Source organism: Cervus canadensis, chromosome 30, assembly GCF_019320065.1.
Source record: "Cervus canadensis isolate Bull #8, Minnesota chromosome 30, ASM1932006v1, whole genome shotgun sequence".
In the NCBI taxonomy this organism is placed as follows: domain Eukaryota; kingdom Metazoa; phylum Chordata; class Mammalia; order Artiodactyla; family Cervidae; genus Cervus; species Cervus canadensis.
Genome location: NC_057415.1, coordinates 32042060 through 32065947, shown reverse-complemented (window position 1 = coordinate 32065947; position 23888 = coordinate 32042060). Strand labels below are relative to the sequence as shown.

The 23888-nt window shown below is 39.8% G+C and overlaps 1 protein-coding gene across 2 annotated transcripts in view; it reads left to right on the top strand.

Moving 5' to 3' along the window:
• Positions 1–2157: 2157 nt before the first annotated feature.
• TXNDC8 (thioredoxin domain containing 8) overlaps positions 2158–23888 on the top strand; it is a 31851-nt gene continuing 10120 nt past the window's right edge. Inside the window, exons 1-4 of one of the 2 annotated variants that reach the window (XM_043453914.1) lie at positions 2158–2249; positions 5173–5277; positions 12050–12109; positions 15940–16005. In XM_043453914.1, coding sequence (XP_043309849.1) covers positions 2226–2249; positions 5173–5277; positions 12050–12109; positions 15940–16005 — 255 coding nt within the window. In that variant the 5' untranslated portion in view covers positions 2158–2225. Of the gene's footprint in view, positions 2250–5172; positions 5278–11722; positions 12110–15939; positions 16006–23888 lie in introns of those variants that run through there. The other variant, XM_043453913.1, reaches the window with a different exon arrangement.

Here is a 23888-nt window from a genome sequence, read left to right as displayed (position 1 = left end):
CTAGGAGATGCACACTAACTCCATTTTACAGATAAAGAAATAGAAGCTTAGATAAGCCATCATTTGCTCAAGAGCTCACAGTAGCAGCACTCAGGTTTGAAACCAAGTTGTTTCATCCAAGTCTGGTGCCCCTCATGTATCACAAAGTGGAAAAATAACATTTGTCTGAGTCTAAAGCTTGTTTTCCTTCCACCTTCTCCCTTGATAAATGTTAAGCAGTTAGGGAAGCCCAGAAAGAAACTTAGATGACTGGAATGCCAGTTGGTAAATAGTTATTTCAGAGTAGTAATGAATATTTTGAGTCTGGACGTATTGCAGGACAGAAATTAGATTCCTCAGTCCTAAAGTTAGATTTTGCTCTACTGTTGTGTATCTTGAATGAGAGATTTTTTAAACAGCAGTGGCAATGTTGAGTCATAGTTCTTGCAGTTGTACCCAAATGGAGAAATTTCTATAATACTGTATCTGAGTGGTTACCAGTTAATTATTAGAAATTCCAACTTAATTTGGTTTAAACTATAAAGGGGATTTGCTGTCTGTGGAAACAAAAATTCCAGGCTTTGATTGAACTTCTGGCAATATTTCATCCTGTGGACCAAGAAACCAAAAATCCAGGTTTCCTCTCTGCTTTCTGAAACAGTAGTATTAGTGTTGGTCACTCAGTCATGCCCAACTCTTTGTGACTCCATGGACTGTAGACCTCCAGACTCCTCTGTACATGGGATTCTCCAGGCCAGAATACTGGAATGGTTAGCCATTCCTTTCTCCAGAGGATCTTCCTGACCCAGGGATCGAACCCAGGCCTCATGCATTGCAAGCAGATTCTTTACCATCTAAGCTACAGGGAAGATCTGAAACATTGGTATTCTACAAAGACTGGGTTCCTGCATGTTTTATAGTAGCTGCCAATCAGCATCCTATTTATAGCCAAATAAAGAGGAAATTTCAGTAACTGTCACAAACGCTAGGCATTGCTTTCTCTTGCTTTCTTATCCTCTTTTGGGTAACCCTTGGTCTAAATATAGGATTGTTGGTTGGATTAAGATCATTAGGTCAAAGGAGTTCCCTGGTTTCCCAGTGGTTAGAGATCCATGCTTCCATTGCAGGGGCATGAGTTTGATCCATGGCCAGGGAACTAAGATCTCCCAGCCACGTGGTGTGGCCAAAAAAATAAAAAATCATCAGGGTTGAACCTTGGATTTAGGGTTAGAGTAAGCCCATACAAACTGGATAGCTGCAATAAAATGGGGGAGGGATAAATTTGCCCACAGAAAATCAGGGTATTTTTGGTAGAAAGAGGAAGAAATGGGTACTGGAAAGCAATGGACAAATATCCGCTACAAAAAACGATTTGGCTGAAGCTATACAAGAAATATTCATAGTTTTTCATCTAGCACACACACACAAAAGAAAGGCAGATAATTTATTCCTGAGAGGTCTGAATGGAGGAATGGAAAAGCTAGAAAGAATAATTTTGCTGGGAATTCAGCTAGTAGTGGTGGTTGCTGTTGCTCTGAAGAAGGTTTGAGGAGTTGCTGCTGTTTTTATAAAGCCCAGCAGTTAAAAATGTTTACATTTTAAAAGATTGTGAAAACAAAGAATATGAACCAACATGTTGTCCATAAAGCCCCCAATATTATCTGGTTCTTGACAGGAAAAGTCTGCCAACCCCTGGTCCAGTCAGTCCGTAAGAGTGAAATTTTACTACCTCCTAAATAATCAAGGCAGAATAACAAAGTTTAGGGAATCTGGGACCCAAAAAACCAAATTTACAAGAAGCATTATTTTAGAATTAAGGCTTTAGTATCTTTCTCAACTGCAAAATAATTCCTTCAAAATCCTAAGTGAAAATAACTTTCATCTATTTAATAGATGAATGCCTTGCTTATTTCTCATGTGGTGGTTGCCAGGACTGGGGGAGGGAGGGAGGTGCATGGAAATAGGTAGTAGGAGATTAAAAAGAGACAGACACGTTATTGATTCTGCACACAAGGCCAGCAGTTGTCTGATTCTTACTGACCACATACTGACCAAGTAGTCATGGCATAAAAATGAAGTTAGCTCCATGTCTTCCAAAGTTCTAGGTTCTAAGATGTCATGTTCGGTGATGTCATAGAGAAGGTACCTTTATACTCCAGCTAGGATCCTATAATTGGTAAGAGACAGCTACAGTCTGCCAACTGAACCAACAGAAGAGTTTTGTCAGCAATTCCCAGGTGTAAATCATGGTGCAGAATATTAGAGACATGGCAAGTATTTATTTGGCTTCAAGGAATATTTCAAAAGAGACCATTTTGAGAGCAGATTTGATTAGCTTTAAGAAATATTTCCTCCATCCAGTACTCCTTTATTACTCCAAGCCAAGAAGAGTTTGTTTTTTTAATGCTTTTTCTTTATGCTGTTTCTTGAAGGATGGCATTCTCTGGATAATAGCCAAGAGCAAAGCTGATCAAAAAGAGTTCTATCCCTTCCTTCTTCTCATTTCTTGATTTTACTCTAGCTGGATCCAGACCAGCTTGTAGCAGATCCCATCCTGTATCTGATCCCACCGATTTTACCTTGCTTGTACCTGGAAATTTTTCTGGAAGTAAAATAGTCCACATTTTTCTCTTATCCTAGGAAAGGGAACCCCTAGACATGCCTGTAGGATGGAATGGGGGCATTAATAATTGTTGAGGTGGTATTTCATAAAGCCACTTTCCATCCATTGTCCAGTGATTCTGCTGCAACAGATCTCAATAGATGTAAAGGCCAGGGATAATTATTTATAAAGAAGAAAATTGCCTTTAAAAGAGTAGAGAGGTGAAGCGGGCATTAGCATCCAGACATTCTGATACCCACTCATTTCAGGGGGACCAGGAGCTGGAGGGAAGGGGGACGTGTAAGGCCTGGGTCTTCCCTCCACTAGCACCTTCAGACTTAGACTTTTGACACTTTCCCAAACATGCTTGTGTTTAAGATCACAAATAGGAGACCAACCAGATTGAAAGAAGGTATGGCCATTTAACTTGGGCTTAAGAAAATGTTTTAAAAATATCATACACTTGCTAATGATTTTACTAATTCTTTTCTTTTTTTGGTTTCCTGGGAATCTCATAGAGAAGCCCTCTCCATCTCCTTCTTAGGTACCTACTCTGAGGACCTATTGTTTCCTTTATGCCTTTATTCGTATATTACATAGAGGTGGTCCTTGGCCACCCAGACTGTAATTGTAATCCCAACTCTCATCCTTCCTTCTTATTTTATTCTTCTCCTTTTTTTCTTTGGGCTTCTCTGGTAGCTCAGCTGGTAAAGAATCTGCCTGCAATGTGGGAGACCTGGGTTTGATCCCTGGGTTGGGAAAGGTCCCCTGGAGAAGGGAACGGCTACCCACTCCAGTATTCTGGCCTGGAGAATTCTGCTGTATAGTCCATGGGGTCACAAAGAGTTGGACACAACTGAGCTACTTTCACTTTTTTTCTTTACTAGCAGTGATCACAAATTTACTATATATTTCACTTATCTTAGCATTGACTTTCCCCTAAATGCAGACTTCATGAAGGGAGGGGGTGTAATGTTTTGTCTTTTTGTCCATGCTGTATCCTAGCAGTGTGTCCAGTACCCAGCACAGAGTAGGCCTTAATTGGTACATGTGGGATCACTCTGTACCATGGGAGTATTACCTACAGAGAACTTAGCCAAGTCAAATTCATGGGACCGACTAGGTCAGTTTATACCCTAACAACTACTGGGAAGTGAAGAATTGGGGGGTTCTGAGGATGACATCTAACTTACAACTTCAGAAGCAAGTGAGAAGTGGAGGTGTCATGGCTCTCTGAAAAGTCAATCGCCCCTCTCTTGGAGGCATATTATTAAAGGGAGAATGTGTCTTCAGTCATCAGTTTCACCTCCTGAAAGTAAATCAAATGACAGTGTAATTGTCAGGATCCCCCTGTTATAGAGTGTATTCCATCTGGATGGAATAAATCCCATCCCTATTTCCAGTGATAGGCCCCAACTGATTTAACTCAATTACTGATCCCATCCCTCCATCTTAATTAGTGGTCCAGGGATGAATGAATGATGGCATTTGGGCTAGAGAGAGAGAGAGCAAGCTCCATTACCATAAAGAACTCAGGAGGCAATTTTCTATAGTGGTTAAGGAAATGGACCTTGGAGTCAAACTAGTAAGGTTAGTAATCCCAACTATGACATTCACCAGCTGGTTGACCATGAGAGAGTTTAAAAATGTTATTTTATGCATCTGTGAAATGGGGATAATAATAATAATACTGCATAGGGTGGTTGTAAAGATTAAGAACGAGAATACCAGCCACCGAGTAAATTAGATACTATTATTGCAATTCCAGTGAGAAAAGGAAAAATAAATCCTGAACAGACACCACGTATTAGCGGATTATTCATTTAGTCAACTAAATGCTCCCTGAGTTTACCATGTACTAGTTAGGGGCCATGAAGGCACTGAAGTGAATCAGGACTGGGTTCTGTAGGGGACTTGTTGGAAAGACAAGTTGTGAATGAAATAATTAGTGTAGGATATTGTTCACAAAGCAATCAAGCATAGATACCATGACATGATGTCCCAGAAGGAAAATCTTACTTTATTTAGATGATACAGATAGCTGATAGAAAATTCACTTAAGACATTCAGCAAGAAGCATGTCTAATCCTTAAATGTATGGTTTTAACTATAGCTTTAATAATGATCAGCACCCCCCCCCCAAAAAAAGAAGAAATGATTAAAGGTGCTAAATTAGCTCTCTGTTTAGATTTCTCTGTTAATGCATGTTTAGGTCCTTGTTTTAAAAAATTAGATGTAGATGTCCACCTTGAACATCCATTCATCAGTCTGTTGCCAGAAGTATCCAGCCATTATCAACTATCATTACCAACCCATCTGGTAAATAGAATCCTAAAGTTTTTGTGGGGTGGCAAAGAGTTGGACACGACTGAGTGACTGAACTGAACTGAAAGTTTTTGTGTGGGTTTATCATCATTTATGTATACTTAGGAAGATAAATATATATATGCCCTCAGGGACATTTAGGAAAGATCAGGTCCCCTGGAGAACAGTGGGATGGGGCACCATAACTATGCTGTCATTTTATGCCTTGCATGACTAGATGAGATTCAGTGACTGTACACATTTCCTAATTTATGTTCTCGTCTCAGGATGAATTTAAAGCATTTTTGAAAGCTGCTGGAAACAAACTTGTGGTAATTGAATTCTCAGCAAAATGGTGTGGTCCTTGCAAAAGGATTTATCCGGTTTTTCATGTAAGTATCATCAGTGTCAATTTCACAGTTTTTTAGAAGGAATTTAAAGTCCTCGAACAGTTTTCCCAATAAATATTAAAAGTTTGGTAGTTATGAGCCATTATGGGTTGATAGTTTTTCCCCCACTTAGTGCCTAATTCTTTATTACTATTGTTATTTTAATTTTTAAAATTTTATTGATGTATAGTTGATTTACAATGTTGTGTTAGCTTCAAGCATATAGTACAGTGATTCAGTTAGATAGATAGATGGGAGAGATAGGGAGATAGAGATAGAGATAGTTTTTTCAGATTCTTTTTGCTTGTAAGTTATTATAAAATATTGAATTTAGTTTCCTGGTCCTTGTTGGTTATCTGTTTTATGTATATCAGTGTGTATGTGTTAATCCCAATAAATGATCCCAACACAAACTTTCTAATTTATCCCTCCCCCTCCTTTCTCTGTTAGTAAGCATAAGTTTGTTTTAAAATACTTGTAGTACCCAAGGCAATCTACAAATTCAATGCAGTCCTCATCAAATTGCCAATGGCTTTCTTCACAGAGCTAGAACAAAATTTTTTTTAATTTGCATAGAAACAAAAAAAGCATATAGCAATCTTGAGAAAGAAAATTGGAGTTGGAGGAATCAGGCTCCCTGACTTCAGACTATCCTACAAAGCTACAGTAATCAAAACAGCATGGTACTGTCACAAAAGCAAACATGTAGATCAATGGGACAGGATAGAAAGCCCAGAAATAAACCCACATACCTATGATCAATTTATCAAGATCAGTTTATCAAGAGGCAAGACTATACAATGGAGAAGAGACTATACAGTCTCTTCAGTAAGTGGTGCTCAGAAAACTGGACAGCTAGGTGTGAAAGAGTGACATTATAGCATTCACTAGCACCATATAAAATCAAAATGGATTAAAGATCTAAATGTTAAACCGGATACCATAAAGGAAAATATAGGCAGAACACTCTTTCATGTAAATTTCAGCAATATCTTTTGGGATCCATCTTCTAAAGTAATGGAAATAAAAACAAAAATAAAAAATGGAACCTAATTACACTTAAAATCTTCTGCATGGAATCATAGTTTTTTTGGAAGCATCCTGCTTGACCTGCAGATAATTTAGAGATCTAATTAGATCATTAGTACACACACCAGATTCATACTGTTTGTTTGCGGATAATTCTACAAGGATCATCAAAATGTGCAAAAGAGTACAACTGTATAAAGGAATGGATTATTCATAATAATGACATTTTACCAAAGTTCTAGAGTTCAGAACTTCCAAATATTGGAATAGATTACAGATGAACATGGTACTTTTTTAAACTATAATAAAAAAAGAGTAAACTACCCCTAATCCTTCAACCCTATTATCAGAAGAAATCCTATGTCTTACTTATTCCTTTCATGTCTGAGCTCCTTTATAAAATTTCTTTGTAAAATATTCCACTTAATTGTAATCATATATTTATATTCAGGTCTTTTTCCATATACACATTGGTTTATGTTTTTATCAACTCTCCAGATTATAATTTTCATGTCTATACAGTGTTTCATCTAGTTAATTTTCCTATTACCCCATTTAAGTGTTTACACCATTTGGTGGGGGGAGTGTACAACATGCTGCAGAAAGAAACTCAGGACATTTTCTTTTCATTTCTCCTTACTGCACAGAGTTTCACATTTACAGTCCATTTTGTGCAATCTCCTACTTCAGTTATAAAGTTCAGATTTCTCTACACAGCTGAAAATATATTATTATTCAGCAGGGTTTCTAACATTTCAATTTTTGACTTAAACTCTTAAATCTACTTGAATTCATTCTAACCAGTCATAAACTTTGATATTTAAAAGAAACATATTCAAATAAAGAAATTGGCTACATGACATCAGTTCAGTTCAGTCACTCAGTCGTATCCGACTCTTTGTGACCCCACGGACTGCAGCACACCAGGTCTCCCTGTCCATCACCAAATCCTGGAGCTTAGTCAAACTCATGTCCATCAAGTCAGTGATGCCATCCTACCATCTCATCCTCTGTCGTCCCCTTCTCCCTCCACCTTCAATCTTTCCAGCATCAGGGTCTTTTCCAATGAATCAGTTCTTCATATCAGGTGGCCAAATTATTGGAGTTTCAGCTTCAACATCAGCCCTTCCAATGAATATTCAGGACTGATTTCCTTTAGGATGGGCTGGTTGGATCTCCTTGCAGTCCAAGGGACTCTCAAGAGTCTTCTCCAACACCACAGTTCAAAAGCATCAGTTCTTCAGCACTCAGCTCTCTTTATAGTCCAACTTTCACATCCATACATGACTACTGGAAAAACCATAGCTTTGACTAGATGGACCTTTGTTGACAAATATGTCTCTGCTTTTTAATATGCTGTCTAGGTTGGTCAAACTTTTCTTCCAGGTAGCAAGTGTCTTTTAATTTCATGGCTGCAGTCACCATCTGCAGTGATTTTAGAGCCCAAGAAAATAAAGTCAGCCGCTGCTTCCATTGTTTCCCCTTCTATTCGCTGAAGTGATGGGACCAGATGCCATGGTCTTAGTTTTCTGAATGTTGAGCTTTAAGCCAACTTTTTCACTCTCCTCTTTCACTTTCATCAAGAGGCTCTTTAGTTCTTTCACTTTCTGCCATAAGGGTGGTGTCGTCTGCATATCTGAGGTTATTGATATTTCTCCCAGCAATCTTGATTCCAGCTTGTGTTTCATCCAGCCCAGCATTTCTCATGCTGTACTCTGCATATAAGTTAAATAAGCAGAGTGACAATATACAGCCTTGACGTACTCCTTTCCCAATTTGGAACCAGTCTGTTGTTCCATGTCTGGTTTTAACTGTTGCTTCTTGACCTGCATACAGGTTTCTTGGGAGGCAGGTCAGGTAGTCTGGTATTCCCATCTCTAAGGCTTTGGCATAGTCAATAAAGCAGAAGTAGATGTTTTTCTGGAACTCTCTTTGCTCTTTTGATGATCCAGTGAATGTTGGCAGTTTGATCTCTGGTTCCTCTGCCTTTTCTAAATCAAGCTTGAACATCTGGAAGTTCACAGTTCACATATCAGCATCTATTCTGTGCCTAAAATTATTGGAATATCCACAGCGAATATTTTAATATCTGGCAGGCCTCTCTATTCAGACACTTAAAAGTTAAGTGTCTCCAATGTTTAGCTTTAGGAGTGTAAATATCCTCACCTGCCACAAAGTCAAAGCTGATCAAATTTCATTGGCCAGCAAGGCATTTTAGGCTCAGGCTTAGTAACCCCTTCTTCCCGTCATACCTTCAGGCCCCAAGGATGATAAAGTCTCTGCCACTGTTGTGTCCAGGTTCTCACAGCTCCTCCACACCCATCCTTAACTTTACAGTTATTTTTAGCTAGCCTGTTGGTGATAAATCTCCCTAAATTATCCTAACTTGAATGTGCTGTTTTCTGTTGGAATCCAGACTAATGCACACACAGTTTGTTGTTGTTTTTTTTTAATTTGGGTATATCCACACTCTGAAATACTATTCAGATGATAAAAAGAGTCAAGTAGACCCATACATAATGATGGAATTCTCTCCAAGACAGCATAGAATTAAGTAAAAAGAGGACAATATAGGAAAATTTATGGACGATAGTACCATTTATGTAAAGCAGAGATAAGTATACATATATATATACACCAGGGTTTCCCAGGTGGCTCAGACAGTAAAGAATTCGCCTGCAATATGGAAGACCTGGGTTCGATCCCTCGGTTGGGAAGATCCTGTGGAGGAGGGCACAGCAAACCACTCCAGTATTCTTGCCTGGAGAATCCCCATGGACAGAGAAGTCTGGCAAGCTATAGCCCATGGGGTCATGAATGAGTGACTAAGCATGCAGCACGTATCTGTGTATGTATATATCAGTATATATCTATATATATATATGTAGACAAAGAGGAGCAGAAGGTGCATAGCAAATGATTTTTTTTTCTGTGAAAAGGAATGAAAATTGGAGTAGGATTGAGAATAGGGAAATTTCATATTTTGCTTTATTTTTCTTGTGATGTTTGAACTTTTACAAGAGAATGTATTTATGTATTCTCTGTCATTTTTTAAAAACCCACAGTATATAATGGATTTGGAGAAAAGGCTATTATTACTCTAGGGCACTTTATCAGTCAGAGTCAAAAACAGGAAACAGGGACCAAATTAGACAGAAAGAAAACTTTAATACAAGGAATTAAATGCTCATAAAATCATCAGAAGGCTGGATGAATGGGCTCCAGACTGGAACCCCAAGAATGACTCAGGAGCACCACAGACCCATTTGAGGGGATCCTAAATTTGCCATAATGAGATATGAGAAGAGATGAGAGGCCACTACTGGGAGAAAAAAAAAAAACAGCAACAACAGAGAAATAGCAGTTGGAGAGTCAGAACCAGAATCTGGAAGCTGATGCTGGGGCACTGGATCCCTTAGTATAGCTGCTGCTACCTCCAGCACAAAAACACTCATGATCTTGCTTTCCAGAAGGAACATCCAAAGACAAAAAGAAAGTAGCTCTGTTTCACTTCTGCCTTCCCAGTCTTACCTGTATGCATCTCATTGGTGAAACCAATTTGCATCCAGAACTCTAGCTGCAAGGGAATCCGAGGAATCTTTCCCTTTTCCCTTTTCCAGGCTCTGCAGGAAGGTGGAATGGAAGTGAGCTGACTACACCGTTACTCTAGGTGGGGAAGAATCCAAGATATTTTCAAATACACAAAAACAGAAAGTTGACCACCCTGAGTCTCTACATCTCTAAAGGATGTCTGGTAATAAGAAAAAAGTAAATCACAACCAAAAGTGGTTTTTAAGAAGTGATTTAAAGCGTTTAAGTCTTAAGTGAGTTCCACGGTCCCATTTGATCTGGGCCTTGAAGACTGAAAGCAAGGGCCAGCAACCTTTTCTGGAGGTTAAAGATAGTCAATATTTTCAGGTTTATAGGCTATATGGTCTATATTATATATACTCAGCTTTGATGTTGTAGCACAAAAGCAGGCAATGGCAATATGCAAATGAATGGGCAAACATGTTCCACTAAAATTTTATTTATGAGACCATGTGGAGTCCTGGATTTGGAGTATAGAGTGAAGATTGTTGACTCTGGGCTAAGAGAATCACCAGGCATAGATTCCCAAAAAGAGCATTTTTGAGAAAAGGGGGATTATAAATTTGTTGAGAAATTGCATGGTGTGATCATGAGAAGGCAAGTAATCTGTGAGGCTAGCTTTCAGTTTATACAGTGGAAGTGGCAACCCGTGAGCCTTCAAAAGGAAGCTGAGCCCAGAGGGAAAAGACCCTTGTGTTATAGCTTAATGAGTTGCTGTATTTTGGCAGTTTGTCTAAGAATGGGTTGAAAAGCCTGAGGCAGGTTTAACAACAATGTCAGTGCTGGGTTTACCAGAACTAGGGTGGTGGTTTGGGGAGAAAAAGGAAAGATCAAATTCAGGAGACAATTTAGAGTTGAGATCAGGAGAATAGGTGACTAGATGGTAACAGGTTGTATGGGAGGAAGAATAGAGCAGAATGAGGAGTGTTTGTTGAGGACAGAGGATGGTCCTTTGTGGATGGTATGGAATAGAGAGGGAAGGAAGTGTTCATAAGGGACACCTGTCAGCCTAGCAAGGAACCCACAACTGGGCCAGGTCTTCTGGCTACTCCTCAATATAAAAATGACAACTTCTATAACCCTATCCATTTCCTGTCAGACTTGGGAGACTCTGAAAACTTCATGAATAGAACCTGACTCTGGAATCAGATGTCCATATCTGTCAAATCCATTTCCCTGCCTGACTGCTACCAGGGAACATCCATATATCTTAAACTTGAAAAGTACAAGTCAGTTTCCCCAGAGTTCCTGGGCAGCCCCATCTTCTTGCCAGGCATGGAGATGCTGCCAATCAAAATCAGCATCTTTTTTTTAATCTGAAAAGTACTCTAAAATACCAAAGGCCTTCATGTTTGTTTTCCAAGAGTTTTCCCCCAATTTCCCCATCTTGATGAACCACTGAAGATTCCATGGACATACAATTGGAGAGAATCCCTTCAACAGAGCTCTGCCCCTGCTGTCCACCTAATCAGTTCATGTCATGCTGCTTCCTGCCTGTCCATGGGAGCAGCCCCCAGGGACAGCTCCATCTGTTGTTGCCTCCACTTGGCCATGCTCCGGACACCTCACACTACCGTGGAAGAGAGGTTTCATTTGAAACAGGTCGGTGGGAATGCTTGAGATACGATGTTAATGCAAACAAGTCAATATGCCATTAACTACCTTTAAAGAATAAGCACAGCTGTCTGGAAAAAAAGAATATCCCACGAGCTGACATTTACAGGCTGCTTCTGCATCCATTACCGTACACCCATTATACCACCACCATTATCTCCACCACTGTCAAAGATGCTTCCAGAACGTCTGGAACAGAAGCAGAGAAGAGTTGTTTTTCACTGTTCCCATTTTCCATTTTCCTGCAAATGCTTCCCACTGGCAGAACCTAACAGGAAGACAACTGGCAGAGTATTCTGGGAAATCTAGTCTTGATACGTAACACAGACTTTAGACTCTGGTTCTGCCATTGATCTTTACTTGACTTTGACAACACCCAGCCCTTGACTTCTGTCTTTAAGATTCTAGGCAGTAGTGCCAGGATGATGCTTAGCTCTCTTTCTCAGCCCTTTTGTTTGTTTCTTGCTTTTGCTAAAAGACACTGCTAGGGTGTGATTTAATCTTAACATTAAGCTAATGGGAAATTTTTATTCTTTTGAAGGCAATGTCTGTGCAATATCGAAGCGTCATGTTTGCTACTGTGGATGTGGACAATGCTCGGGTAAGAATCTTAAATCCCTCCTTGTAGATTCATAAAATCCAGTGTGATGTTGAGATGCTGTCTCAGTGATTATACAAGCAATTTAAAGTGTAATGAACTGTAGTAAATGCCCTCAGAGGTTCTTGTATGTTTTGTATTCTTTTAAAGACAATAAATATGTGACTCTCCTGCTATGTGCCCCCCTCCCATACTATGGTAGAATTCACTCATCAGTCCAGTGTTGTTCATCAATGGCTCTTGACTCTGCCCCACAATCCTGCCCAACAGAGTTGCTCTAGACAGACAATACCAGTTGGCTAGAGTTGGGCTCAAAGTGAAAAGTTATTTTCACCCATGTTGTTGTTGTTCTTCTTCAGTTGCTAAGCTGTGTCTGACTCTTTGTGACCTCATGGACTGTGGCACACCAGACTCCTCTATCCTTCACTATCTCCTGGAGTTTGCTCAAATTCATGTTCATTGAGTTGATGAGGCTATCTAACCATCTCATGCTCTGCTGCCCTCTTCTCTTTTTGCCTTCAATCTTTCTGAGTATCAGGGTATTTTCCAATGAATCTGCTCTTTGCATTAGTTGGCCAAAGTATTAGAGCTTCAGCATCAGCCTTTCTGATGAATATTGGAAGGGTTGACTTCTTTTAGGATTGACTGGTTTGATCTCCCTGCTATACGAGAGACTCTCAAGAGTCTTCTCCAGCACCACAATTTGAAAGCATCCATTCTTAAGTGTTCAGCCTTCCTTATGGAAACCATGTGTGGTTAGTTGCTCAGTCATGTCTGACTCTTTGCGGCTCCATGGACTGTAGCCTACTAGGCTCCTCTGTCCATGGAGATTCTCTAGGCAAGAATGCTGGAGTGGGTTGCCATGCCCTCCTCCAGGCAATCTTTCCAAGCCAGGGATTGAACCCAGGTCTCCTGCACTGCAGGCAGATTCTCTACCATCTGATCCACCAGGGAAGCCCAAGAATACTGGAGTAGGTAGCCTATCACTTCTCTAGGGGAAACTTCGTGACCCAGGAATCGAACCACGCTCTCCTGCATTGCAGGAGGATTCTTCACAAGCTGAGCTACCTGGGAAGCCCAGGCCTTTGTCAGTAAAGTGATGCTTTTCTTTTTAATATGCTGTCTAGGTTTGTCATAGCTTTCCTTCCAAGGAGAAAGCATCTTTTAATTTCACCCCTGTGATAGATTATTAATAAATTTCTAAAATCCAATTCTGTGCATTACAGACATTTTTATGTACCTTTCTTTCCCCTTTCTATAGCTTATGCTTTTTGTGGAGTTTTGTTTGTGTGTGTGTGTGTATGTGTGTGTAGTTTTTTAAGAATCACAGGGAATTCCAGGAAACCTTTCCCTTTTTTCTCTAGAGTCTTTCGTCCTCACCCCAACACCCCCCCAAATAATCAGCCTCATGTTTTCAATCAACATGTGCTTATTAATACATACAATGTGTCTAAAAACTTATTTTTCCTAGTACTTGTTCTTTTAAAAGTTCAAGGGAAAAGAGCAGTAATAAGTGGCCTGTGCATACATTGGATTGAATTTGAGCTTTATAATTAAAAAATCAATTATTTACCCATTCTGCCCTCTGCCCAGTTTTGTGACCACTTATCTGTTAACCTGTGTAAATGTCGATTCCTCTATTTGTAAAACAAAGTAATAATATTTAACAGAATATGAAAAAATAAAAGACACAAAATATATGGCATTATACCCAGAATGTAATAAAAGTTTCATTTTTCTATTTCCCTCAAAGTGTGACAGTGTTTAATGGTCCTTTAAGCTGAATCATGTACTGTGCATTCAGAATAAACAGCTAAGATTATTACCTGTCAGATATTCAAAGATTTGTGCCGCTATCAGTACAATCAATTTTTGAAGGTATTTACAACTCCAAAAAGAAATACTGTCCCCTAGTAGTCATCCCCCCTAGTTCCCTCTATCCACCACCTCAACCCTAGATAACTGCTAGCCTAGCTTGTCTGTAGACTTGCTTATTCTGGCCATTTCACATAAATGGAATTATAGAAAACATGGTCTTTTGTGACTGGCTTCTGTCACTTAACATAAGTTTGCAAGATTCATCTGTGATGTAGCATGTATCAGTCCCCCATTCCCTTTTATTGCTGAATAATTTACTACCTCTTTTTTTATCCATTCATTCTTTGATGGACATTCGGTTTGTTTCCAACTTCTGGGTATTATGACTAATACTGAAATAAACATTTAAGCATATATTTTCATTTCTCTTGGCTATATATCTAGGAGGGGGGTTATTGGGTCAGATGATAACTCTATATCTAACTTACTGAGGAACCTACAAATTATCATACAAAGTGCTGCACCACTTTGCATTCCCACCAGCAATGTAAGAGGTTTCTTATTTCTCCATATCCTCAGCAGCATTAGTTACTATTTTACTCTTTGATTTTTATAGCTCTTTGTCTCTTAAGGTGAAACAAAATGCACAGTTTTCTTTTCTAGTAATGTATTTATTGTTGTCATTACTGTGGTCATGAAAATTATAATTTAGTGTGTGTTGGGAGTAGGGGTGGGCAGCAGGGGAAAGATGTGTTTTGATCCTGTGGGCAACCATGAAATTAAAAGATGCTTGTTCCTTGGAAGAAAATTAATGACCAACCTAGACAGCATATTAAAAAGCAGAGACATTACTTTGCTAACAAAGGTCCGTCTAGTCAAAGCCATGCTTTTTCCAGTAGTCATTTATAGATGTGAAAGTTGGACTATAAAGAAAGCTGCTGCTACTGCTGCTAAGTCACTTCAGTTGTGTCCGATTCTGTGCGACCCCATAGACGGCAGCCCACCAAGCTCCTCTGTCCCTGGGATTCTCCTGGCAAGAATACTGGAGTGGGTAAAGAAAGCTGAGTGCCAAAGAATTGATGCTTTTGAACTTTTGAACTGTGGTGTTGGAGAAGACTCTTGAGAGTCCCTTGGACTGCAGACAGATCCAACCAGTCCATCCTTAAGGAAATCAATCCTGAATATATAGTCATTGGAAGGACTGATGCTGAAACTGAAAGTCCAATACTTTGGCTACCTTATGTGAAGAACTGACTCATTGGAAAAGACCCTGATACTGGGAAAGACTGAAGGCAGGAGGAAAAGGGGACGACAGAGGATGAGATGGTTGGATGGCATCACCAACTCAATGGACATGAGTTTGAGTAAACTCCGGGAGTTGGCAATGGACAGGGAGACCTGGTGTGCTGCAGTCCATGGGGTCGCAAAGAGTTGGACATGACTGAGCGACTGAACTGAACTGTGGGTGGCTAATTTTCGCTTGACTCTTAAACAAGATAAACAAAAAAGTGATACTTGAAATCAGATTGTAATGGATTAGAACAGTTGGGATTCTGATATATTGTCTTATCTCATGGCTACAAAATCTTTTACAGAAATGGGCAGTGAAAAGGTGTAAGGCATATAAGAAAGAAACACATAAGCCTTACTTAAAATGCATGATATACCACTCCATGTCTAAGTGTGAGTTGTAAAGAGACCTTTATTCATTCTTATTTTTTTGCAGTATGCTCTTTCCATATTGGGTTCTGCTGGGGCCTTCTGCAGTCTTTCACAAGCTCTTTTAAATAGAGCTCATTTCGTCCTTCAGTCCATGCTGAAAACAGTCACTTTATGTTTTAACATTCCTGGAGGCTTTGAGAATATGTTAGGAAAGTTATTGGCAAGAAAATCTGTAAAGTATCAGCTATCCCTGGGCTCTCAGACATGCCTCCTGGGACATCACCAAGTACCATTCTTGGTCCAAAAAGAGGATACAAAAATAATGACTTCATTCCACTTCTTTTCTTTTCTAGGAGTTGGCCCAAACTTACCATATCAAAGCAGTACCCACATTTCAGATGTTCAAGCAAACCAAGAAGGTATGTTTCTATTGTAACTGGCAGGTTGAAATAGATTATAAAGCCATCAGAGTCTACAAAAGGCCTGAGGTATCCTGGATGGATGAAACAACTGTACTTATTTTTATATCAATACAGTTCTTAGTTTCTGAACTTACATATTGGCAAGGAGTTAAAAAAAAAAAAAAAAGGGTGAACTGTGAGAAATCTCCCATTCAGACCATTTGAAGTGTCCAAATCTATACGAAATACCCCACTCTTATTTCTCTCTGGGGACATGACCATTAAAAAATAATCTTACAAGAAAAGACATGATGAAATTCTTGCACAAATGTGTACGCATTTTTAAGAACACTTGAATGAATGTCAGTCAAAAGCAGTCACATGGCCTTCTGGTAGACCAGGCAGGGCCTGGATTCAGATTTCTGTGGTTCAAAAGCCAGTTCTTCCATTTCCTAGCAGTTTACTTAATATGCTCTTGGTGTCTTAGTTTCCTTATCTGTAAAAACATCAATCATAACAAGTTTCCCCTTCCCTTGTAGGATTGTTTTGAAAATGAAATCAATTAACACAACTAAACTTTTAGACCCATCCTGACACACAAGTATGTTAGTTGTTATCTTGAAGATATTAATGGAATGAAGTGTCTCAAATACTTTGTGTGATGAAACTAGTAATAATGTATATGACTGGGAGCACAGACACCTGTGTGAACCTTATGAAAGGTGATTTTGCAACATACTTAAGAGGAATAAACTGTTCATTCCCTTTCATACACTACCCCGTTTTGGGGAACTTTTGCTGATGAAAATACCTCATGGAAAAATAAACATCTAAGTGCCTGGTAATTGTAGCATTATTTCTAACAAAATATGGAAGCAGTGTAAATGACTTTTTTTTAGTAAAGTGGCTAAGTGATTTATGATACATCTTGTCTGTGTGTGTGCTAAGTTGCTTCAGTCATGTCTGATTCTTTGCGGCCCTGTGGAGTGTAGTCTGCCAGGCTCCTCCGTCCATGGGATTCTCCAGGCAAGAAACTGGGGTGGGTTGCCGTGTCCTTCTCCAGGGGATCTTCCTGACCCAGGGGTCAAACACGCATCTCTAACGTCTCCTGCATTGGCAGGCGGGTTCTTCACCACCACCACCACCTGGGAAGCCCATCTAGTCTATAAAAGAGTATACAACTAAAAAGAGTTATAAACAGAAAAGAAGAGACTCACAGATATAGAAAACAAATTAGTGGTTACGGGTAGGAGTGCAATATTAGGGGTAGAGGAGTGGGAGGTACAAACTATTGGGTGTGACAGGCTCAAGAATGTATTGTACAACATGGGGAATATGGCCAATTTTTTGTAATTACTATAAATGGAAAGTAACCTTTCAAAATTATAAAAGTGTTTTAGAATTTTTTAAATGAGTTAAAAAGATTCAATAAAAAGAGTTATGAGGAATATACATAAAGTAAAAAAAAATTCATACTTTACTTTTTTAAAGATTATGTCTGCAGTATAAAGAATCAGAGCATTTGAGATGCTAGCTGTAGAATTTTATTTTCAATTTCTGCTTGTTCATATGTGCTTGCTGTAACATAATTGAGGCAATAGATTTAAGTAATTCTTCCCCCAAAAGATAACACTACCTGTTTGCTCTCTTGAGTTTTTACTTGAAAACAAATAGTTTAACACATGCCTTCTCAACTCCGCGTACCTACATTATCAAATTGTTTGTGTGTCATCTTTTATTATCTTCTCTTCTCTTCCATCTCAGAAATGAAGATGCTTCCTCCTTTGAAGTCAGTTCCCTCTGTCTCTTGACCGCATCCCTCCCATCTGTGTTACCCTATTTCAAACCTGGTCATTGTACTCTTACTGTTTTTTGTTACCCAGCTACCATTCTCCATTCCCTTTTAGCAGTTCTCTGATTTTCCTCCAGGAAACCAAGCCCTTTCTAGTCCTTAGTCCATGTACTTCCTTAGGGGTCCATCTCTAGGTGTAGACCAATCAGTGAACTCCATCACCATCAGGAATGGGCCCTTCACTCCAGTCAAGCCAATCCAAACCCAACCAGAGCCAACTCCAGGATTTTGCTTAAGCAGCTCGGTAGAAGTCTGTTACTTTGATTGCACTGACTTTGAACTTGGAAAGATACAGTGCTAAAGCTCTTTTAGCTGGCTTGCCACCACAGGGAACCTAAAAATGAAGCTACCATACAGAGGAAAGCAGAATCAGGCCAAGAAGTGCCCATGGCATTGATGGAACCCTGAATCTATGTACGTCTGAAGCCTGAACTACCCCCATAAATTCTTCAGTTATATAAACTTTGGGTTGCTTCTTCTGTCATTTGCAACTAAAACATTTCTAATGAATATATCTGTTCTCTCAGACTATTCTCTTTTATTCATAATCTAACTCTTAAAAGAATTAGATGTATTCACTGCTTCCGATTCTCATTTTCCACTCATTGTCTCATCTGTGATCTTCTTGCACCTAATTTAAATTCCCATTTCTCAATCCTAGTATCCCTTGCTTACACCAAAGTGCATTAACTGGTCAGCTTCTATTCCCTGGACGCTTCCTCCTCTTCCTCCCCAGGTTTTCCTCTGGCTTCTGTATCTCCAGCTGTTCTCACATGTAAGTGTTTTTCCAAGGCTCTATCTTTTTTCCATTCTACCTCTCTCCATTAATAATTTCATCCCCCAATTCTAGTTCTAGCTATAAATACCTCTAACTTAAACAATAGCCTCAGGTTCACACCAAAGCTCTTGTTTTCTTTTCCAAATAATTCCTTGCTCCATGTATGCCATCCTCTTATTTAAATTTTTATACCCCTCCTCTGCCGTTACCTATAGAATTAAGACTAGATCCTTGTATTCCAGTCTGACTCGAATTTCTCCATGATTTTTAACCCAGTCTATGTTCCCAAACCCATTTTTTTGTGTGACTCAGATCTTAACTTTGTATATTATTCTCATTCTCTTCCAAGTACTTGGAGTTGTTCATGTCTGATTTGAAACCCCAGTGCCTAGGGGCATCTCCCCTCAATAAAAAACACACACTTTGTGTTTGATGGTGACTCAGTTGGTAAAGAATCCCCCTGCAATGCAGGAGACCCAGGTTTGATCCCTGGGTTGGGAAGATCCCCTGGAGAAGGAAATGGTAACTCACTCCAGTATTCTTGCCTGGGAAATCCCATGGAAAGAAGAGCCTAGTGGGCTACAGTCCATAGGGTCACAAGAGTCGGACACTACTTGTAACTAAACCATCACTAACGAGTGAACAAATGAATGAATGGGTGAACAAGTGAATCTTGCTGTCTTTCCCCTGCATCCCCCCACCAGCTTTGCCTCCCTTCCTGATTTTATCCTTGTATTAATCAGACTCAGAGAAAGTTTCTCGCCAGCTCAGAACAGCTTTCTGGTTTCCTTCTTTTTACAGATTATATTGCTTGATGGCTGCTGATACTCAACAGTTTGTTCTCTGCTTTACAAAAGTAAAATTTTGGATTCTCAGTTGATTCTGTATCTAGGCTCTGGAGCAAATCCATAGCCATGCTTTTGAGGAAAGACTTGGTCCTGTTTGGTCTCGGTTCTATCTGGAGGTAGAAGAGCCCTGCCCTAGGGGTGGAGCAACCTCTTATCATCAAGTATTTAACTGGTGTCTGTAGGGTACGGATCCCTTTTGAATTAATGGAACAAGATACCTGTATTCTAGGGATCACTAGGAACTTAGATTTGAATTTTATGCTGATTAGCTAATGGAAAATAAAGTCAACTGAACTGATGACCCTGTCCATTAAGCTGATCTGCCTCCCTGTATTCTAACTGCAGAGTCATCCAGCAAGCCTTTGATTATCACATGGATATCTATCTCCCAAGAAATTTTCTTGAGACTAGAATTTCTTGTTGAATAGCACTAAATTAGCAGGCTGGTTATGGAGTTATTTTTTAAAACTTGGCATGTTTATGTCATGATATCAAATGTTCAGATGCTAAGTCATCTTTGCAACCTCATAAATTGCAGCATGCCGGGCTTCCCTGTCATTCTCTGTCTCCCGTAGTTTGCTCAAACTCTTCTCCATTGAGTTGATGATGCCATCCAACCATCTCATCCTCTTTTGGCCCCCTTCTTCTCCTGCCCTTGATCTTTTCCATCATCAGGATCTTTTCCAATGAGTCAGCTCCTCGCCTCAGGTTGCCAAAGTATTAGAGCTTCAGCTTCAGCATCAATCCTTCCAATGAATATTCATGACTTATTTCCTTTAGGATTGGCTGGATTGATCTCCTTGCTGTCCAAGGGACTCTCAAGAGTCTTCTCCAACACCACAGTTCAAAAGCATCAATTCTTCGGCGCTCAGCCTTCTTCATGGTCCACCTCTCAGATCATACCTGACTACTGGAAAAGCCACAGCTTTGACTATATAGACTTTTATTGGCAAAATGATGTCTTTGCTTTGTAGTATGCTATCTAGGTTTGTCACAGCTTTTATTCCAAGGAGCAAGTGTCTTTTAATTTCATGGCTGCAGTCACTATCCACAGTGATTTTGGAGCCCAAGGAAATAAAATCTGCCACTATATCCATTTTATTCCCCATCTATTTGCCATGAAATGATGGGACCAGATGCCATGATCTTAGTTTTTTGAATGTTGAGTTTTCAGCCAGCTTTTTCACTCTCCTCTTTAACCTTTATCAAGAGGCTCTTTAGTTCCTGTTCACTTTCTGCCATAAGGGTGATGTCATCTGCATATCTGAGGTTGTTAATATTTCTCCCAGCAATCTTGATTCCAGCTTGTGAGTCATCCAGCCCAGCATTTCACATGCTGTACTCTGCATATAAGTTAAATAAGCAGGGTGACAATATACAGCCTTGACATACTCCTTTCCCAATTTTGAACCAGTCCGTTGTTCCATGTCCAGTTCTGTTACTTCTTGACATGCATACAGATTTCTCAGGAGACAGGTAGGGTAGTTTGGCATTCCCATCTCTTTAAGAATTTTCCACAGTTTGTTGTGATCCATACAGTCAAAGGCTTTAGCATAGTCAGTGAAGCAGAAGTAGATGTTTTTCTGGAATTCTCTTGCTTTTCCTGTGATCCAGTGGCTGTTGGCAACTTGATCCCTGGTTCTTCTGCCTTTTCTAAATCCAGCTTGTACCTCTGGAAGTTCTCGGGTCATGGACTGTTGAAGCCTGGCTTGGAGAATTTTGAGCATTACCTTTCTAGCATGTGAAATGAATGCAATTGTACAGTAGTTTGAACATAGAACATTGCCCTTCTTTGGGATTGGAATGAAAACTGATCTTTTCCAGTCCTGTGGCCACTGCCGAGTTTTCCAAATTTTTTTGTTTGTGTATATGTAATCATATCTCCAGAAGGATTCATATCTGTAGCAATTGAGATATCATTTGAAAACCTGTGGAAAAGATTTGTAATGCTGGTTCTGACTGACAGAAAATATCAATCTTCTGTGAAAAAGACAAAGGCACCAAAAAAAAAAAAAATGGGGTAGGAGAAATATATAGACACAGTATTATAAATCTTTTGGGCTTCCCCAGTGATCCAGCTGGTAAAGAACCCACTTGCCAATGCAGGAGATGCAAGAGACTCAGGTTCGATCCCTGAGTTGGAAAGATCCCCTAGAGAAGGAAATGGCAACTTGTTCCAGTGTTCTTGCCTTTCTTGCATGGAAAATTCTATAGATTGAGCCTGGATGGCTACAGTCCATGGGATTGCAGAGTTGGACGTGGCTGAGCATGCCCGCACACACGTTATGAATCTTTTACCTCTTTTGGCTCCACCCCCAGCACTGGGTAACTGAGCAACCCTGCAGGGTTTCTATAAGGCTCTCATTCCTAACCATCACATCCAGAGATGTGGGCAAACCATGAGACCTCTGAAATTCTCCCCAGGCTCTACCTGGTAGTGATCTGCACAAGAAAATCACTGGAACCAGAGGAAGTTTGGAGTGGCCAGGCAAAAAAAAAAAGTCCCTGTGAATAGGTCTTCTGTCCTAACTCATTCAGTAAAGAATCCGCCTGCAATACAGGAGACCCGGGTTTGATTCCTGGGTCCAGAAGATCCCCTGGAGAAGGAAATGGCAACCTACTCCAGTATTCATGCCTGGAAAATTCTATGGGCAGAGGAGCCTGGTGGGCTACAGTTCATGGGGTCGCAAGAGTCGGACACGACTTAGCGACTAAACCACAACCACCACCACCAGTGAATTTGCCCCCACCTGTCAATAGGAAGGCTACTGTAACATTCACCATTTTCCTGGGATAGCGAAAAATTAAGTTCATTTCTCTGAGACCACTTCCATAAATGTTCTCCTCTTTCTTCTGGGACAGCACAACTGAAAATTGACTTATTGAAGCAGTTAACTGCTACTTATCTAGTATTTTTAAAACCCCTAGAGTTGAGCTTCTATGAAGAAATGTTTTGAGAAATGTCTTTACGTTTCTGGTAAAACATTTGGCAGAGAGCCACTGTCCATTAATGCCTTTTAAAATGTACACTGTATAAAAAACCTTATGATAATTCCTCATAGGACTGAGAGTTAGGGGAATGTTCGCCTCCCTTGAAAATATGATCAGCTTCCTCTCATTAGACCAGAAGACTTAGAGAATCCCTTGGGTTTCTCTCTTTTCACTGCTGCCAAAAATCTCAGGATTACCTCTTCTACTCAAATACAATAGTCTCCCTTACCTTCAGTTTCCTGGTGTTTCCTAACTGCCAACTCCACCCTGGATCATCCTTTAATGGCTTTGTTATATATTTTTTTAATACTTTTATTTATTTTTGGCTGTGCTGAGTCTTTGTTGCTGTGCAGGTTTTTTTCTCTAGTTGTGGCAAGCGGGGGCCACTCTCTAATTGCTGTGTGTGGGCTTCTTGTTGCAGTGGCTTCCCTTTTGTGGAGCATAGACTCTAGGGCAGGCAGCCTTCAGTAGTTGAGGCATGTGGGCTCAGTAGTTGCAGCTCCCAGGCTCTAGAGCACAGGCTTGATAGTTTTGGCACACGGGCTTAGTCGCTCTGCTACATATAGGATCTTTCCAGATCAGAGATCGAACCTGTCTCTCCTGCATTGGCAGGCGGATTATTATTATCCAGGTGCACTGAGCCACCAGGAAAGTCCCTGGTTTTATTATTTTAGCCCCTTGAGTCTTGCTCATTTAAAATATTCGCAAAGTGCATAGACTATACACAAAATAAAACTTTAAAAATCTAAATCAAATGAAGCTACATAACCATGACCTAGGGTTATGGTGGATAATGGACCTTCCCTGTTGCTGGAAGTTTTCATGCAGAGGTTGGATGAACATATGGCTAGGATGCGCTGTAAACAACAGCTCTAATTATTTCACAGTTTTAGGCCAAAGGCCAGCCAAAGCAAATTCGAGGTAATAAATACGGTGGGATTGTTCTTTCCTGCTCTGTCCCCGAGTGTTTCCATCTAGGCCATCATAGTGTGATCCAGTAAGATTCACTGTGGTTAAAAAAAGAAAGAAAGCCTGGAAACATATACACTACAGTGTAAAATAGATAGCCAGTGGAAATTTGCTTCATGACTCAGGGAACTCAAACTGGGGCTCTGTAACAGCCTAGAGGGATGGGGTAGGAGGTGGGAGAGAGGTTCAAAAAGAAGGGGACATAGGTGTACCTATGGCTGATTCGTGTTGATGTGTGGCAGAAACCAACACAATATTGTAAAACAATTATCCTTCAATTAAAAATAAATAATTTTTTTAAAAAACTAAAAAGAAAAAGAAAACAAAAAATAAAAATGCATTCCTCTGGTGTCTTTCAGATGGGACACCCAAAATCTTGGCTGATTTTTGTGACCACAATATTATACTATATTCTGTTAAGAGTCGTTCATAAACTTGGTTTATAGACCCTCTTAAAATCCAA